This window comes from Bubalus kerabau, chromosome 5 (genome assembly GCF_029407905.1).
Source record: "Bubalus kerabau isolate K-KA32 ecotype Philippines breed swamp buffalo chromosome 5, PCC_UOA_SB_1v2, whole genome shotgun sequence".
Lineage (NCBI taxonomy): Eukaryota > Metazoa > Chordata > Mammalia > Artiodactyla > Bovidae > Bubalus > Bubalus kerabau.
The window spans coordinates 58,821,379-58,840,872 of record NC_073628.1 but is presented as its reverse complement, the minus strand read 5'-3'; the positions used below and the strand labels follow the sequence as shown (position 1 = coordinate 58,840,872).

The 19,494-nt window shown below is 39.5% G+C and overlaps 1 protein-coding gene and 1 non-coding gene across 2 annotated transcripts; both read right to left on the bottom strand.

The window, feature by feature from the left end:
• Positions 1–4,681: 4,681 nt before the first annotated feature.
• Positions 4,682–15,572, bottom strand: C4BPB (complement component 4 binding protein beta). Its single transcript, XM_055583558.1, has 5 exons — positions 15,515–15,572; positions 12,247–12,423; positions 7,074–7,167; positions 5,796–5,919; positions 4,682–4,825 (listed from the first exon to the last, which is right to left on the bottom strand). The coding sequence occupies exons 1-5, from the start codon at positions 15,570–15,572 to the stop codon at positions 4,682–4,684; spliced, it is 597 nt and encodes a 198-aa protein (XP_055439533.1).
• TRNAE-CUC (transfer RNA glutamic acid (anticodon CUC)) lies at positions 12,584–12,656 on the bottom strand. The gene has a single exon. It is a non-coding gene; the product is annotated as a tRNA-Glu (tRNA).
• Positions 15,573–19,494: the final 3,922 nt, after the last annotated feature.

Genomic DNA, 19,494 nt, shown 5'->3' with positions numbered 1-19,494 from the left:
ATTCACTGGAAAGACTAATGCTGAAGCTGAAGCTCCAGTATTTTGGTCATTGGATGTGAATAGATGATTGATTGGAAAAGTCCCTGATGCTGGGAAAGATTGAGGGCAGAAGGAAAAGAGGGCATCAGAGGATGAGATGGCTGGGCGGCATCACCGATGCAATGAACATGAACTTGGGCAAACTCCCAGAGAAGGCAGGGAGGCCTGAGGGATAGGGAGGTTGAAGTCCATGAGGTTGCAAAGAGTCAGACACAACTGGGTGACTGAATAACAACAACCAGAGGTTAGGACTCAGCACTTTCACTGCCAGGGCCCAGGTTCAATCTTCAGTCAGAGAACTAAGATCCTGCAAGCCATGTGGTGGGGCCAAAAAAAGAAAGAGAGAGAGAGAACATGGGTCAAGTCACAAAAGTGAAGCTGATTTGGGGATTTAACAAAAATGAGCCTGGCATACTGTAGTCCATGGGATCGCAAAGAGTCAGCCATGACTGAGTGACTGATCTGAACTGAGAATAAAAAAGGATCCAAAATTATGCAGTCTTGACAATGAAGTTAGAGGAAATATAACCTTTAAAGCTGGGTCATCAAATTCCATTTCTCAGTCTGAGTCCTTTTCTTTACTTTCCATAGTGACTATTCCAAATTTTTCTCTCCAGTTCACCAAACTATCTTACTCTCAGCAGATAATCGTGCCTCCTACTTTACTAAGAAATCATTCCAAGTTAGCTTCTCTCTTCCTCAAATTGTCTTCCCTATTTACTCTTGTGTCAGAAGAGATTTATTTTCTTTCCTTACTTATTTTCAATGTATGTCATCCTGAAATGTTCCCTCAGTCTTACCAAACCTCAAATTCAAGTTTTCTTCTGTTGTGAGATGTTGAGCTTCTCAAAAGAATCTCCTATGTTTCAAGCCCACTTTTTCTCTACAGTCACTCTTCATCCCTCCCATTGTGGTCTTCAATCTGGCTTCCTCCCACTCTACTGACACACCTCTGTGACATGTGCCTTTGTCTCCAAATCCAAAATTTCTTTAACTCATCAATTTTGGCTTCTCGGCAGCCTCTAGCAATTGTGGATCACCTCCTTTCTGAAGCTTCTCCTTCGACTGCCATTACCCTAAACTTTCCTGTCCTTCCTTGTTTGTTATTACCTTCTCTTCCTACTTTTCAACCCCAAATGCAGATACATCCCAAGTTCTTCTTTTTAAAACTGTTTCTCTTTACATCTTTTTATCTCACCTGTTCTCATGGCTTTAACTGTTCCCTGTAGGGACTACCCCATAATACACCTTTATCTTTCATTTCTCTTTGGAACTCAAACTGATTTTTTTTTTATTGCCCATTAGAAATCTTATAAGCACCTTTATACACAATAAGGAAGAACTTCTCATTTCCTGCCCAGAAACTTCACCTTCTGACCACAAGATTAATTCAGGCTTCCTGGAATGGAATTTCAGACTCACCTTTAAACCTTTCCTCCCCTCATCTTCCAATGTTCATAAGTTGACAAGTTGTTTTGATTTCACAATGTCTCTCAAGTCTGCTGTTTCTTTTCTATTTCTCATGCCATCAAACTGGTTCGGGTTTTCATTGTCTCTTAGGTGGACTGTTGCTGTGGCTTTTTCCTTGGTTTCTCTGTCTCAGCCCTTTTCTTCCTATACCTCTACAACATACTGTTGTGAGAGAAATCTATGTTCTGTCCTTATCACTTCCTTGCTTGAAAGTTTTCCATCTCTACTCACTGTCTACAAAATAAAGTTCAAATTTTCTAACTTGACCTTTAAAATCCTCGATAAACTGGCTTTAATATATCTTTCCTTCTCTCTCATCACCTCTCATGCTTTATCCAGGCTATGCGGGTTACCCTAAATATGATCCACCCTTCTCTTGCCTCTTTGCACCACCTTTTTTAAAAATTAATATTAAAAATACAATATAAAACATTAAAGAACTTGAAGAGAATTTCACCATTCTAAGACAACTGTTTTCATCTGCACCTATTATTGCCTGGCCCTTTTCTATAAGAATAAAGGTTTTATATAAATGCTATTATAAGTACTTGCTCTTCTGTACTTTATTTTTACTTAAGATTATAAGATTATATTTTTTAAATTTTCTGTCCATAATTATCACTGTGAAAGACTGCATTACATTTGATGTATCATAATTTATTTAAAATTTTCCTTAGATTGGACATTTCTAAAGCTCACAAGGTCTTGCTAGTTGCTATATAGACAATATAGGCAATAATATAATGAACAACTTTAAATTTAAAATCATTTTGGTCAAGTTAGATTAATCCTAGGAGTGGATTTACTTGGTTAAAAAGCTTATGACTTTCATTTGCAACAATGTGGATGGACCCACAGAGTATTATGCTTTAGTGAAATAAGTCAGGCAGAGAAAGACAAATCTTCTATGTCATCAATTGTATATGGAATCTAAAAACTAAAACAAATGAATGAGTACAATAAAGCAGAAATAAATTCACAGTTATAGAGAACAAGCTAGTGGTTACCAGCTCTCTTCTGTATTTTGTTTGTATCCTACACAGAGTTCCTACATGCTTCCTACAGAGATCAGAGTGAGAGATGGAAAAAGCTGGTCATATCAGATAATATAAAATCTTGGCAAGAAAACCTTAGGATTCCTATTTCTTCCGCCCTCTGAAAAAAGGATAACATATTCACATGTGTTGCAGCATCTCAAATTGACCATACAGATCTAAGTTTCATCCAAAAGGCAGTAAGCAATGTTACTGCAGAAGATTTGGAAGCCTTGTTTTATAAACAGGATGTTGGGGAGACCCAGGTGAGAGTTTGTGTTCTAATTCTACTTTTGTTTTGATAAGATACAAATGTGCTGACCTATTTTCCTAAAATAAGACATTAATATTTGCCTCATCAGTTTTGGTTAATTTCAGGTTAATTTTTGCCTCATCATTTGCATTTCATATTGAAAAATGAGGTGGGAATTCCCTAGCAGTCTAGCAGTTAGGACTCCACGCTTTCATTGTGGAGAGCCAGGGTTCAACCCTTATTCAAGGAACTAAGATCCCACAAGCCATGCAGTGCAGCCAAAAAAAAATAAATACTTTATACCTTAGCTGTGATCTAAGTTTCCCATCCTCTTTTAGACAGAAAATTAAACCCTTCCCTCTTCATTGAAGTGAAAGTGTCAGTCACTCAGTCATGTCCAACTCTGCAATCCCAAGAACTGTACCCTGCCAGGCTCCTCTGCCCATGGAATTCTCTGTCCATGGAATTCTGCAGGCAAGAATACTGGAGTGGGTAGCCATTCCCTTCTCCAAGGGATCTTCCTGACCCAGGGATCACACCCAGGTCTCCTGCATTGCAGGCAGATTCTTTACAATATGAGCCACCAGGGAAGCCTTGTGGCTTCACATCCCATTCAGTTCAGGTCAGTTCAGTCACTCAGTCATGTCCGCAGGCAGATTCTTTACAATATGAGCCACCAGGGAAGCCTTGTGGCTTCACATCCCATTCAGTTCAGGTCAGTTCAGTCACTCAGTCATGTCCAACTCTTTGCAACCCCATGAATCACAGCACACCAGGCCTCTCTGTCCATCACCAACTCCCAGAGTTCACCCAGACTCACGTCCATCGAGTCAGTGATGCCATCCAGCCATCTCATCCTCTGTCGTCCCCTTTTTCTCCTGCCCCCAATCCCTCCCAGCATCAGAGTCTTTTCCGATGAGTCAACTCTTCACATGAGGTAGCCAAAATACTGGAGTTTCAGCTTTAGCATCATTCCTTCCAAAGAAATCCCAGGACTGATCTCCTTCAGAATGGACTGGTTGGATCTCCTTGCAGTCCAAGGGACTCTCAAGAGTCTTCTCCAACACCACAGTTCAAAAGCATCAATTCTTCGGCACTCAGCCTTCTTCACAGGCCAACTCTCACATCCATACATGACCACTGGAAAAACCATAGCCTTGACTAGACAAACCTTTATTGGCAAAGTACTGTCTCTGCTTTTCAATATGCTATCTAGGTTGGTCATAACTTTCCTTCCAAGGAGTAAGCATCTTTGAATTTCATGGCTACAGTCACCATCTGCAGTGATTTTGGAGCCCAAAAAAATAAAATCTGATGCTGTCTCCACTGCTTCCCCATCTATTTCCCATGAAGTGATGGGACCAGATGCCATGATCTTAGTTTTCTGAATGTTGAGCTTTAAGCCAACTTTTTCACTCTCCACTTTCACTTTCATCAAGAGGCTTTGGAGTTCCTCTTCACTTTCTGCCATAAACGTGGTGTCATCTGCATATCTGAGGTTATTAATATTTCTCCCGGCAATCTTGATTCCAGCTTGTGTTTCTTCCAGTCCAGCGTTTCTCATGATATACTCTGTATATAAGTTAAATAAACAGGGTGACAATATACAGCCTTGACGTACTCCTTTTCCTATTTGGAACCAGTCTGTTGTTCCATGTCCAGTTAATTCTAGTCTTAAACAATCACCACACTTGGTCATTCTACTTTCAACACACACACTCACACAAACACACACACACACACACAGTGTATTATACAACTGCAGCTAGTTACTATGAATATGCATTTCAGTCCAAAAAGAGAAAAATCTGAAACCAATTTCAGAACCAAGAGGAAATTTTATTCATGGGAGTATTTCTATTACCCAGTCTGCTCAGCTACAAGGTCAGAGCAACATTTTTGCCTTCAATTTAGCCTTCTTTCTTTCCAGAGAATATTTTACTTTCTCCATTGTTAAGTCACTTTTCTTTAACCTTTGCATAAATTTCTTTATGGCTTTGCAAAGTTCCTTACTCTCCTGAAAGGCAAGCTGAAGAAAAACACCTTTTTAAATTACAGTTTAAGAACTGAGACCCAGTGCCACCCCTCAGAAGCTAATGAGTGGTGTTTAGGTCCCCAGATGAAGGCTTCAGTGGGAATCTGGGTCTTCAATATGATGAATCATCTAAATTTGCAGGATGGCTGTGGACTGCCTGAGTCGCTTCCAGGATGCTGCCAAGTGTCACTCTCCTCCCACAGGGGCACAGAGATATATATAAAACCTTGCAATTAGGTGTGTCTTGGGGGAAGGCACCACTGTCTGCCATTAGGGTCATTTTTTATTTTCAAAAAATAAAATTTAGAGATTTAAGTTTATTCATCATCCTAGTAATAAATATAGACTAAGAGAGGAGACAGGTTTCCATGGTGGCTCAGTAGTAAAGAATCCACCTGCCCATAGGAGATGTGGGAAGAGGTGTGGGTTTGATCCCTGGATTGAGAAGATCCCCTGGAGAAGGAAATGGCAACCAACTCCAGTATTACTGTCTGGGAAATCCATGGACAGAGGACCTTAGTGGGCTATGTAGTCTGTGGGGTCTCAAAGAGTTGGATATGACTTGGCAACTAAACAACAACAACAAAAAGAGAGGAGTCTCAATGAAAACAGATCTTTCCGTGTTTTTGTGATTTTTTTTTAAGTCTGGAAAAATTTTAGAGACTTTTCATAGCAATACTTCCAAGTCTATGACATGAAATTATGTATCTTGCTCTTTAAAGCACATGAGACAACAGTTCTTACCAACAGAGCTTCATGAGACATTAATGGTGATGGTGGAGAATGGGAACTCATATACAAAAACATGAGTTAGTAGTTTATGGGTCCCACTCTACAAACAGGCCAAGATGAGTCCATTCAAAGGCATTGCAAATGAACAGCTGTTTCCTGAGCGTGTGCCAGCACCGAAATCAGGCCCTGGGGTCACCACTGTGAATAAGACAGAAAAGAGCCCACTACTTACAAACGCCTTCTCCAACTCTAATTCGGCTGGTTTGGGAGCTTCTTGGATCAACTCACAGATGGGAGGGGCACTGGTCCACTCCCCATCAATGCACTGTTGGTGCTGCGTGCCCACCAGGCGGTACCTGGGCACAAGGTAAGATGGAAACAACTTTTACCCTTCCATTTCTTGAACTGGGCAACTAAAGTTGGTTTTATGTAATAGTATTTCACACTGTGAAATAGAAATACTAGAATCGACTTTCTTGCCCCAGAGCTCTAATGCATTCTTAAGAAGTTATCTCAGTATTACACAACAATCATAAAGTAAAACACTGTCCTGGGGATGGAGAGGACCCAAGAAATATACCAGCATGTAAGATATGGAGGAATGAAAAATTCTAAATATGTGTTTTTAAACACAGAGTTTGGGCTGGGGAGGGTAAGGGAGGAAACTCTTCATCATTCAGTAATTTTTAAAATCAACTGTCATCTATGTTCCAAAAAGCAGTAGAAAGCTAGAGACAGCTTTCAAATAAATCTTGGTGAACTGGCTTAAAAGAAGACTCAGCTTTCAAATAGAAAAACAGGAGAGTTGATGGAAAACTCCACTGGAGATAGAAATGCCTGTGAGGCCTCATGACTATGGGTTAATAAGATTGAGGCCAGAAAAAGAAAAGGCTAGGAGATCATTAAAGGGGCGACCAGGCAGTCTAAGTTAAGGTTAGGCTTTAATTATGATGTCCTAAGGATCTATGGGCTTCCCTGGTGGCTCAGTGGTAAAGAATCTGCCTGCCAATGCAGGAGACACGAGTTCAATCCTTGGTCCAGGAAGATCCCCTGGAGAAGGAAATGGTAACCCACTCTGATATTCCTGCCTGGGAAGTCCCATGGAGAAAGGAGCCTGGCAGTCTACAGACCATGGGGTCATGAAGTGTTGGACATGACTTAGAAACTAAACACTAACAGCAAGGATCTAAATAATTCTATTCCTATACTTTCATATATTCTGTGGGGGTTTTTTGGTTTAGTTTTTTGTTCTGCTATTCTTTAGAAAAACTTTAAACATTCCATTTTGTCTTAGCTAAGAGAAAAGAAAGTGATACATAAGTTAGGATAAATAGGAGAGTTAGACTGTCTTCTAGAACTTGGGGGGACCTGGCAGTGGGTAAAGCAGCTCTCAAAATCAGAATGTGCCTGGTAACCAGCGGACAAGGTTGAGACAGACTGGGGCATTTCTAAAACAAGGCTACCAGTCAATGGGCAAAGTCTTATGTTCAAAAGTCTGCAGTACACTTACCTTGCTTTACAGTAATAAGTGATGGTAGATCCAGACTTGAAATCTCTTCCTTCAAAATAGCCATGAGTTGGAGTCTCAGGAGGGCCACAGTCTCCTGGTAGACAGGATTATAAGAGTGACAGTTGTGAAGCATTCCTGGAATAATGCTCAGAGCATGACATCAGCCACCACAGTGCAATGGTCTAGGCCAGCACCCACCATCTTCAGAGCAGCCCACGTGGGATCTCGGACATGTTCTCCATTTATTTCTTTCTGGTCAAAATCATATTTGCCCATGGGAAAGACTCCCCACCCTGGCTCATTCTCTGGGTCATTAGAGATCTGAAAGTACTTTCTGATTGGCAGGAGTGTGAGGAAAGGAAGGTTAAGTTGTAGAGATGCTAACTGTCAGTGTACAAGAAGAGAAAAATTAGATTTTAGGTAGAGATGGAAGAACTCTTGAAACAGTAGATAAATAGAGTGAGCTCAGATGGAGATTGACTGACCCTGTGGGACAGTTGTACTATATGAGAGCTTCAGGAAAAAAAGAGAACAGAACTGGGAGGAAAGAGAGTGAGTCTGTAAAATTGTGGAGAGAGAGTCGTCGGGCAAGGTACTAGATGTTATGAGTTTTGTTTTTGGCCCTTCCACTAACCATATGGCATGAAACAAGCCTTTTCACCTTTCTTGGCTTCCTCCTTAATCTATAAGATGAGCAGGCTAAATAATATTATCCCTAAGGTCATTTTCAGCTCTGAGGTTACATGAGTCTAAACATGTTGATCAAGATTAATGGCTAAATTAATAGTAATTATGTAGGTATGTTTATTGGAAAATAAAGGTCTTCAAAACATAAAGATAACTAAAACACCAAAGCATAAAAGAGCATGTGTAATATAATACTATTTTTGTAAAACAGTCATATACCAACATTTATGAATAGAAAAAAAAGCCTGAAAATTATATACAAAAGTACTCTGTTATTCTAGAGTGATAGGTCTGTAGGTGATTAAATATTTTCTTCTTTTATCTTATATATTTTTCTACAACAGAGGTGTATTGCTTGAGCAATTAGCAAATAAATTTTCAAAAGATCAAAACCTGAGTTCAAAGTTATGTGGAAGAAAGGAAGAAGAATTGCAATGAGTTGACTGAGGAACTACAGTGTTCTGAATGGACACCTCACCAAAGATGTACAGATGGCATATCAAAAGATGCTTTACATTATATGTCAGAGAAATATAAATTAAAACAACAAGACACCATTGCACATCTATTAGAATGGTCAGATTCTGGAGCATTGACAAAACCAAATGCTAGGAAAGATTTGGAGCAACATTATCTTTCATACACTGCTGCTGGGAATGCAAAATGGTATTTTGCACTTTGGGGTCACTTTGGAAGATACTTTGGTGGTTTCTAAAAAAACTAAATATATGCTGATCATACAATCCAACTCCCAAAGGAGGTGAAAACTTACATCCATACAAAAACTTTCACAGGGATATTTTTAGCAGCTTTATTTCTAATTGCCCAAACTTGGAAGAAACCAAGACGTCCTTCAGAAAGTGAATGGACAAGTTAATGGTGGTACATCCAGAAATATTATTCAGCACTAAAAAGAAATGAGCTATCAGCCATGACAAGACATGGAGGAAACTTATATGGATGTTACTAAGTGAAAGAAGCCTATCTGAAAAGGCTACAAATGTATGATTCTAACTATATGACATTCTGAAATAGGAAAAAATAGAGAAACAACAAAAAGATCAGTGGCTGAGAAGGGTGGGGAAAGTTATAAATAAGCAGAGCACAGAGGGTTTTTAGGGTGGTGAGACTACTCCACATGAGGTTATAACGATGTACATATGTCATTAAACATTGGTCCAAATACATAGAATGTACAACACCAACAGTGAACTCAGGTAAACTATGGATTTTGAATGATAATGATGTGTCAGTTATAACAAATGTACCACTCTGTGAGTGATGTTGATAATGGGAGGGAGGCTGTGCATGTGTGAGTGTGGGGGCAGCAGGGGGAATCTCTGTATCTTCCTCTCAATTTTATTAGAAACCTAAAACTGCTCTAAAACATGAAGTGTTGAAATAAAGAATTAAATTTTGCAGTGTCAGATATGTACCATTCCAAATGAGATTTTTTAATTAATTTTTTTTTAATTTTTAAATTGAAAACTCTGGTTAGGATTGCATTGTAATACTGAGTCTGTGTGTCTTGATCTTTTCTTTCATTCATACCTTCTTTTCCACTCTTTAATGAATTTTGATATAGGTCTCATGAATGGAATTATTTTTACATTTCAATATTCATCTAATAACTATTACCAGGAAGTGAAACTGTTGATTTTTCAATATTTATTTTGTATCCAAGAATTAGTAATTAATAGAATTACTTGGATTTTTTATGTATATTTTTCAAATGATGATATCATGTGACTCACTCTAGGAATCTATCCTGTAAAAATAATAGCATAAAGTTGTATGTGTATACACATGTGTGTGTATATATATATATATATATTCATTTCATCATTGTAAAGCAAAACTATGGAAATAGAAATAAAATATAGAAATAAATGTTCATCAATATGAGAGATGGCATAGCCACATATACTTAAAAAGTAGGAGACAGAGCTTTACATACTGATCTGAAAAAGCTCTCATGTATATTGTTACATGAAAAAATAAAGCTATTTCAAAAATACAGATAGTAAAATCCCATCTTTGTAGGTAAATATGTGGTTCATAACACTGTACAAGAGGCAGTGATAAAAAACCATCCCTAAGAAAAAGAAATTCAAGTAGGCAAAATGGTTGTCTGAGGAGGCCTTATAAACAGCTAAAAAGAAGAGAAGTGAAAAGCAAAGGGGAAAGGAAAGATATAAGCATCTGAATGCAGAGTTCCAAAGAACAGCAAGGAGAGATAAGAAAGCCTTCCTCAGAGATCAATGCAAACAAATAGAGGAAAACAATAGAATGGGAAAGACTAGAGATCTCTTCAAGAACTTTAGAGATACCAAGGGCTCACTTCATTCAAAGATGGGCAAAATAAAGGACAGAAATGGTATGGACCTAACAGACACAAAAGATATTAAGAAAAGGTGGCCAGAAAACAAAGAACTGTACAAAACAGATCTTCATGACTCAGATAACCACAATGGTATGATCACTCACCTAGGGCCAGACATCCTGGAATGTGAAGTCAAGTGGGCCTTAGAAAGCATCACTGCAAACAAAGCTAGTGGAGCTGAAGGAATTCCAGTTGAGCTGTTTCAAACCCTAAAAGATGATGCTGTGAAAGTGCTGCACTCAATATGCCAGCAAATCTGGAAAACTCAGCAGTGGCTACAGAACTAGCAAAGGTCAGTTTTCATTTCAAGCCCAAAGAAGGGCAATGCCAAAGAATGTTCAAACTACCACACAACTGCACTCATTTCAGATGCTAGCAAAGCAATGCTCAAAATTAACCAAGCTAGGCTTCAACAATACATGAATAGAGAACTTCTGGATGTTCAAGCTGGATTTAGAACAGGCAGAGAAACCAGAAATCAAATTGCCAACATCCATGAAATCATAGAAAAAGCAGGAGAGATCCAGAAAAACATCTACTTCTTCTTCATTGACTGTGCTAAAGCCTTTGACTATGTGTATCACAACAAACTGCGGAAAATTCTTAAAAAGATGGGAATACCAAGCCACCTTACCAACCTCCTGAGAAACCCATATGACATAGGTCAAGAAGCAACAGTTAGAACAAGACATGAAACAACTGACAGGTTCCAAATTGGGATAGGAGTACATCAAGGCTATATATTGTCACCCTGTTTATTTAACTTATATGCAGAGTACATCATGAGAAATGCCGGGCTGGATGAAGCATAAGCTGGAAACAAGATTGCCACGAGAAATATCAGTTAACCTCAGATATGCAGATGACACCACCCTTATGGCAGAAAGCAAAGAAGAACTGAAGAGCCTCTTGATGAAAGTGAAAGAGGAGAGTAAAAAAGCTGGCTTAAAACTCAACATTCAAGAAACAAAGATCATGGCATCCAGTCCCATCACTTCATGGCAAATAGATGGGGAAACAATGGAAACAGTGACAGACTTCATTTTCTTAGGCTCCAAAATCATTTAATGCAGCCATGAAATTAAAAGACACTTGTCCCTTGGAAGAAAAGATATGACCAACATAAACAGCATATTAAAAAGCAGGGACATTACTTTGCCAACAAAGGTCCATCTAGTCAAAGCTATGGTTTTTCCAGTCGATGTGTATAGTTGTGAGAGTTGGGCCACAAAGAAGGCTGAGCACCAAAGAACTGATGCTTTTGAAATTTGGTGTTGGAGAAGACTCTTGAGAGTCCCTTGGACTGCAAGGAGATCAAACCAGTCAACCCTAAAGGAAATTGGTCCTGAATATTCATTGGAAGGACTGCTGCTGAAGTTGAAACTCCAGTACTTTAGCCACCTGATGCGAAGAATTGACTCATTGACCCTGATGCTGGGAAAGATTGAAGGTGGGAGAAGAAAGGAATGACAGAGGACAAGATGGTTGGATGAAATCACTGACTCAATGGACATGAGTTTGAGCAAGCTCCAGGAGATGGTGAAGGACAGGGAAGGCTGGTGTGCTGCAGTCCATGGTGTCACAAAGAGTCGGACACAACTGAGCGATTGAACAGCAACAAATGTCTGTTCATGTGTGTGTGCGTTTATTTAAATATCTGTGTGAACAGAATAAAAAGTCATTAAACACATCCAACCAATTACCTCTAAGAGGTATGAATTGTACTGAGAAAGAAAATATGCTCAATTTTTATTTTATGTAATTTTGCAATGAATTATGGTTTTTCCCCTGTTTTGTGTATCTTTCAAGAAAAGTTATTGCTTAATCTTGAAAGTTTACAAAAACATAGTCAGATGTCCCAAACTACCCTGTTTTAGACCTACTAGGAATCCTACTTCAGGAGGATTATTGTTGGGTACTAATCATTTCATTAGAATCCATTGCTTGAGTTGAGGCTTGGCTCTTTCTTGACTGCCTGCTAGATGCTAAAACCCTCCCCCCAGATACAAGAAAGAGGACAGTGTTGTGGATTTGTGGCAAATGTCTAGATTTTCACTCCTGATCAGTGTCTTTGGGATTTTCACTCTTTTCTCTTATACTTACTGCTTTTGCAGACAGGAGAGTGAGTCACCCGGGTGTGGTTTTCTCGACACTGGCTCCAATTGCTGCCCTTAAAGATGCAATGCTCATTGCATTTAAACATGAAAGTGTCATTCACATTCACAGGCTCCAAGAAACTGAACTCATCAGTCACCAGCAAGGGGTCAGGACAGTGGCCCACTGAACAAAAAAACAGAGAGCTGAAAGGGTGAAGTTGAAACCCACCACAGCAAAGGGTAGACTTCCTCAGGCTTCTTCAAGAAGAGTGAAAACAAGAAGTAAAACTGCATCTGTTGTTTATTTATTTATTTGCTACACCACACAGCTTGTAGGATCTTAGTTCCCCAGCCAGGGATTGAACCTGGGCCCTCAGCAGTGAGAGTGCAGAATCCTAACCACTGGACCACCAGGGAATTCCCAAAACTTCACCTTTTATTATGGACTGGTTGCTGCTACTGCTGCTGCTAAATCGCTTCAGTCATATCTGACTCTTTGCAACCCCATGGACTGTAGCCTACCAGGCTCCTCTGTCCATGGGATTCTCCAGGCAAGAATACTGGAGTGTGTTGCCATTTCCTTCTCCAGGGGATCTTCCCTACCCAAGTATCAAACCCACGTCTCTTACTTCTCCTGCATTGGCAGGCGGGTCCTTTATCACTAGTGCCACTGGGGAAGCTCATTATGGACTGGTACCAGGAACCAAACCATATCAGTGCAGGATGAGAAAAGATTGGGTTGCCCTAAGTAAGGAAACATCTTGATCGTGCCACAAGAGTGACAACTGACATTAGAACTTACTGAAATTAAGCATGTAACTGGAAATTACCAATAGCACGTTCATCATACTCTTCTGTTAAGCATTGCTCAAAATTTTTGAGCCCACGTTTAAGGCAAGTGTCTCCTTCCCTTTCATCCTGTCAGATACACACATTAGTCATCATTTTTTTTTTTTTTACTTTTTGTTGTTGTTGTTGTTCTCCCCAGGTGGAAAAACAAAAAACAGAGGGATGTGAATTTGGTAATATGAATAAAGGACAAATATACAGGTTTGCTTTACTCTATGTATAAAGGAGAAATTTTCACTCTAGGTATGAAGCAAAACTAATCTAGCCATTCCTAAAAACAGTATTAATAAAGAGCATGTGGACTAGTTATTCTCCATCTTTACAGACATCACAAATGAGTTTTATGAACCTAAGCAAATCACTTAGATTTCAGGTATCACATTTATAAATTGAGAACATAAATTTTTCCAATTCAAACATTAAATGATGGATAAAATGGTATGATATATTTACTACAAAATAATAATGCAAAGCAGACTTGTAGATGAAAAAAGTCATGTGTTGATAATACATATGAGCTCACTTTTCTAATATTTAATTAATTAATTTATTTGGCTGCACTGGGTCTTAGTTGGAGCCTGGGGGGTCTAGCTACCTCACTTGCATTGGCACCATACAGTCTTAGACACTGGATGACCTCAAAAGTCCCACAAATGAGTTCATTTTATACTTCTGTCTTTTGTATATGTTTATATTTTTTCATAACATAAAAGTTTTAAAGCACTGTGATATTAAATAAACTAAAGTTCCCCCACAAAAAAAAAAAGTAGTTTTAATACATAGAAATCCTTTCCTTCTTGTAGGGGTGACTGGGTCTACTAATTCAGCTAAGTTAATTCTGACTACAAGCTGATGGTTCATACAGTAAAGAATCTGCCTGCAATGCGGGAGACCCAGGTTTGATCCCTGGGTCAGGAAGATCCTCTGGAGAAGGAAATGGCAACCCACTCCAGTATTCTTGCCTGGGGAATTCCATGGACAAAGGAGTCTGGCAGGCTACAGTCCATGAGATCACAAAGAGTAGGGCAAGACTGAGCGACTAACACTCTTACTTTACTTTCAAGAGCTGAATGGGCTTCCCAGGTGTCACAGTATTAAAGAATCCACCTGCCAATGAGGGAAACTTGGGTTCAATCCCTGGTTCTGGAAGGTCTCCTGTAGAAGGAAATGGCAACCCACTCCAGTATTCTTGCCTCGGAAATCCCATGAACAGAGGAGTCTGGCGGGGTTCAGTCCATGGGGTTGCAAAGAGTTGGACATGACTGAGCACACACACACACAAGAGCTGACTGCTGCCGCCGCCGAGTCGCTTCAGTCGTGTCTGACTCTCTGCAGCCCAACAGGCTCCCCCGTCCCTGGGATTCTCCAGGCAAGAACACTGGAGTGGGCTGCCATTTCCTTCTCCAATGCATGAAAGTGAGACGTGAAAGTGAAGTCGCTCAGTCATGTCCGACTCTTTGCGATCCCATGGACTGCAGCCTACCAGGCTCCTCCGTCCATGGGATTTTCCAGACAAGAGTACTGGAGTGGGGTGCCATTGCCTTCTCCGCAAGAGCTGACTACATACCTTCAAAGGAAAGACTGCCACTAGAGTACTTTAAAAATGGATTCCTAAAAGTTGAGAATTTTTTTCTTATAAAGTCTTACCATGGCCTACTGGAGGTATGATGTGAAAGAATACAGTGGGACGACAAGATGAACAAAGAAGCAGAAAGATCAAACTTACAGCAGCACTCAGGAGTGAGGGCATTCCATCCCTTAGAGGCATCAAAAAATCGTTACATAAGTTAAGTCCCCAGAATTTGTCCTTTTCCCTCATCTGCAATGAATATGTTATCCTTCACTGGGGGAAGTTTTGGATAGCTCTTTGTTGGAAGAAAAAAAAAAAAAAAAAAAAACAGATTCTCTTGACATGTCACACGCCTTGAGGAAGCACTTACTGGAGTCCCCATCATAGTGTCTTTTTGCTTGACTCCTTGTATTCTGACTCCTGGTATTCTCCCATGTCCATGAACATCCACATCCTTTCCTCCCCAAGGATTCCCAACGTTTTGTTTTCAAAAGAAAAACAAGAGTTTGACTCAAATTCAGCCATTAGTTATCCACTCCTAAAATTACAATCCCCTTTCCAAATAGTGGTACCAGAGTTTATCATAAATAAGACCTCTCAAGATTTTGAAATTGATACATTTTTTGTTTCCAGAACAAAAAGGGAAAGTAGCAAAAAATGACTCACTTCTTAGAGCCAGGTCATTAAATATTTACTGTTGAGTACAGAGCATAACACCAAGTAACCTGAGATTATTCAATAAAGGAAATATGTTTTTATAAATTTAAATTTCATTAAAATCTTAGACAGAATGCCTCATAATTCACATGCTGATATAAAATGCCTTACAGTCTGAACTTAAGAAAAGCATACATACCATCTGAGGCAGAAATCAGCCACACATCCACAAGATAGCACATAAGCCAAAAAAACATCTTACAATCAATTGTTTGAACCGGGTTGGAAATAACCCAGCCTAAGACCCTGGTTTGGATCAAAATAGGTCTTCTCTCACCACTTAAGATCAGACCAATCACTCCTTTCTAGAGACGGGGTTGTATTGATTTTTTCTTCCCTGAAGGGGAAAAGAAAAAAGTTCTATGATAGGAAATAAGAATAGCTGTAAGGAAGTTGGTACAAGGAGAGATTTTGCAAAGACACAAGGGGGTGATAAAAAGAATTGCTAGTTTTAAAACTCAGTTTCAGAAATGGCCTGTGTTGTTTATGCAAATCTGGTTGACTATCCCTTTGACCTGCAAGCCAATCATTCCTCAACAGATTCAAGCTAAATGGTCCTACTGTGACCTTCACTTCTGTCAATATTTGCCAGTGTTTGCAGTCCACCTTGTGCAGCTCTCTCCAGCACCGTGGGTGGAGGTGGGAAGTGAGGGGAGAAGTGCGTTCCTGGTGATCTCCAGAGCACAACCTGACTCTGGGTGCTACCGCCCACCCTCCCTCTTCAAATACCAGGTATCCAAAGGCTGCAAGCAACACTGAAGCCTGAAAGATCGAGGAAGTCAACTAACCTTGCCCGTCTCTGACAGCCTCCAGACCGTGTTGCCTCCCAGAAAGGAGCGGGTCCTGGTGGATTCCAAACTTGAGGAGGACTCCAGAGTCCTGCAGCGACAACACAGTCCTTGTTGGCCAGCTCCGCACCAGATTTCCGTTCCATGCTCTTTAGAGCAGGATTTGACCCGAGTCCAGAGTCAACCAAATGAACTGAGAAAGGAGGGGAACGCTTGGTCTTAGGAATGAAAGCATGTAAATTTGCTTTTGGTTTCCCATAGTTTCTTGTTCATGATGATTACAGCCATTAACTCATTGTCTGTGCACCAATTATAAAACTGGGATAAAATTACTCAAAACTTTAGGTTTAAATAAAATAATATAAAACATCATAATAAATATAAAGCATAAAGATACAGTAAAGTCTCAAATGTGATTCTCATCCCCACCCTTTATCATACTCTGTTAATGATTTATTAATGTTTTTCTCCCACACTAGACTGTTAAAAAACAAAATTCACCTGAGTAAATTTCAAAACCTAGTTGGTTTTACCCAGCAATTCATGAATCAGGCAACACACCATCTAGCAAACAGAAGGGCCCTCTGAGGAGTTGTACAAAATGCAGGGTTTTATTAAAGAAGAGTGGGGCAAGGAAGTTATTAACGAAAGAAAAGGAATAATTGTTTCAGGGTTGGTCACCTTCTTTGGGGGAAATGATGAGAATCTAATCATGCAGTTTATATCAGTTAGGCTGACCAGAAAATTCCAAAGTGGTCCGATTACAATTATATTCCTGGGGAAGGTCAAAATTGCAATTAGGTCAAGTATTAAATCTAGGTTTGGCACCAGGACATTAGCAGAGATGATGCCCTTTGGGACCTGTGTTTCTCTCTTTAACAACTGTCAACAACTCTAGAACAGGAGTGTGGCCTCATCTGTGTTTGCAATCCCTTCCTCTGCATTGCTTAATACAAAGTAGAATCAGCTGCTAAACGAAGTAAAAGCAACGCAGGGTAAATAAAAAGAACAGTCACCCAGAAACTCTACCACAGCTCCTCAAATCCATACTGATAGTTCATCATTGATTATATATTGCTTTTGTAGTGTTTCCATATCTTTGGTCAACTAATATGTGAGATCTTATAGTGCAAGCATCTTTTAAAGTATAATTTTCAAAAAATTAATACATGGCATTCATGTAATTATAGGAGAAGGCAATGGCACCCCACTCTAGCACTTTTGTGTGGAAAATTCCATGGATGGAGGAGCCTGGTAGGCTGCAGTCCATGGGGTTGCTAGAGTCGGACATGACTACACGACTGAGAGACTTCACTTTCACTTTTCACTTTCATGCATTGGAGAAGGAAATGGCAACCCACTCCAGTGTTCTTGCCTGGACAATCCCAGGGACGGGGAAGCCTGGTGGGCTGCTGTCTATGGGGTCGCACAGAGTCAGACATGACTGAAGCAACTTAGCAGCAGCAGCATGTAATTATAAAAATGAACATGTGTCAAAGATATTACTTTATTCATTATTTAACGAGGGCATTATTAAGATGCTACAACTAATTTAAAGAATTTGAGGAACAGAGATATGAAATATATAGTCAGTCAGTCAAAGGCATTCTAAAATGACTTTTCTACTAGAGGCAAAACTGGTTAATATGCTGAGCAGCAATTTGTCATATTTGAAATCAGCTTTTCTAACTGATGGAAATTAGCTGAATCTCTACTGGACAAAATTCATTTGCTTTCTGTGATCAGGAATCACTTGTATAGTTCTCTGAAAGGAATCATTTTCACACCCATCCATTTTCTACAAATTAACTCTACTCTTATAGAGTTGTAAAAAAGCCTAATCTAAAAAAAAAAAAAAAAGACAATCAAAATTACACACTCTATGGAATCAATAATTCCTAGAGAGTGTCTGCTACAGAATACTCAGTAAGCCATTAGAAAATGTCTCCAAGTTTTCAGTAATTTTTAAAATTAATTTATTTTTTATTGAAGGATAATTGCTTTATAGAATTTTGTTGTTTTCTGTCAAGCCTCAACATGAATCACCCATAGATACACATACATCTCCTCCCTTTTGAAACTCCCTCCCATCTCCCTTCCCATCCCACCCCTCTAGATTGATACAGAGCCCCTGTTTGTGTTTCCTGAGCCATACAGCAAATTCCCATTGGCTATCTATTTACATATGGTAATGTAAGTTTCCATGTTACTCTTTCCATAAATCTCACCCTCTCCTCCCCTCTCCCCATGTCCATAAGTCTACTTTCTATGTCTGTTTCTCCATTGCTACCCTGTAAATAAATTCTTCAGTGCCATTTTTCTAGATTCCGTATGTATGTGTTGGAATATGGAATTTATCTTTCTCTTTCTTACAAACTTCACTCTGTATAATAGGTTCTAGGTTCATCCACCTCATTGTGTATATGTACTATAACTTCTTTATACATGCATCTGTCGATTCATCTAGGTTGCTTCCATGTTCTGGATATTGCAAATAGTGCTGAAATGAACAATGGGATGCATGTGTCTCTTTCAATTTTGGTTTCCTCGGGGTATATGCCTAGGAGTAGCATTGCTGGGTCATATTGTGCTTTTATTTCTAGTTTCTTAAGGAATCTCCACCTCATGCGAAGAGTTGACTCATTGGAAAAGACTCTGATGCTGGGAGGGATTGGGGGCAAGAGGAGAAGGGGACGACAGAGGATGAGATGGCTGGATGACATCACTGACTCGATGGACGTGAGTTCGAGCGAACTCCGGGAGTTGGTGATGGACAGGGAGGCCTGGCATGCTGCGGTTCATGGGGTTGCAAACAGTCGGACACGACTGAGTGACTGATCTGATCTGAAGGAATCTCCATACCATCTTCCATAGTGACTGTATCAATTTACATTCCCACCAACAGTGCAAGAGTGTTCCCTTTTCTCCACACCCTCTCCAGCATTTATGGTTTGTAGACTTTTTGATAACAGCCATTCTGACCTGTGTGAGGTGATATCTCATTGTAGTTTTGATTTGCATTTCTCTAATAATGAGCAATGTTGAGCATCTTTTCATGTGTTTGTTAGCCACCTGTATGTCTTCTTTGGAGAAATGTCTGTTTAGGTCTTTTTCCCACTTTTTGATTGGGTTGTTCATTTTTCTGGTATTGAGTTGTATGAGCTGCTTGTATATTTTGGAAATTAATCCTTTATCAGTTGTTTTATTTGCTATTATTTTCTCCCATTCTGACATTCATAAGCATTTCACCTTGCTTATAGTTTTCTTTGTTGTGCAAAAGCTTTTAAGTTTAATCAGGTCCCACTTGTTTATTTTTGTTTTTATTTCCATT

Coding starts and splice junctions, on each gene's coding strand:
- C4BPB (XM_055583558.1), bottom strand. CDS start 15,572: ATGTTTTTTTGGCTTATGTGCTATCTTGTGGATGTGTGGCTGATTTCT. Junction 7,168..12,246: donor CTCTCCTGTCTGCAAAAGCA/GTAAGTATAAGA, acceptor CCTGTCTACCAG/GAGACTGTGGCCCTCCTGAG. Junction 4,826..5,795: donor TAGAGTTGGAGAAGGCGTTT/GTAAGTAGTGGG, acceptor GTTTTTCTTCAG/CTTGCCTTTCAGGAGAGTAA.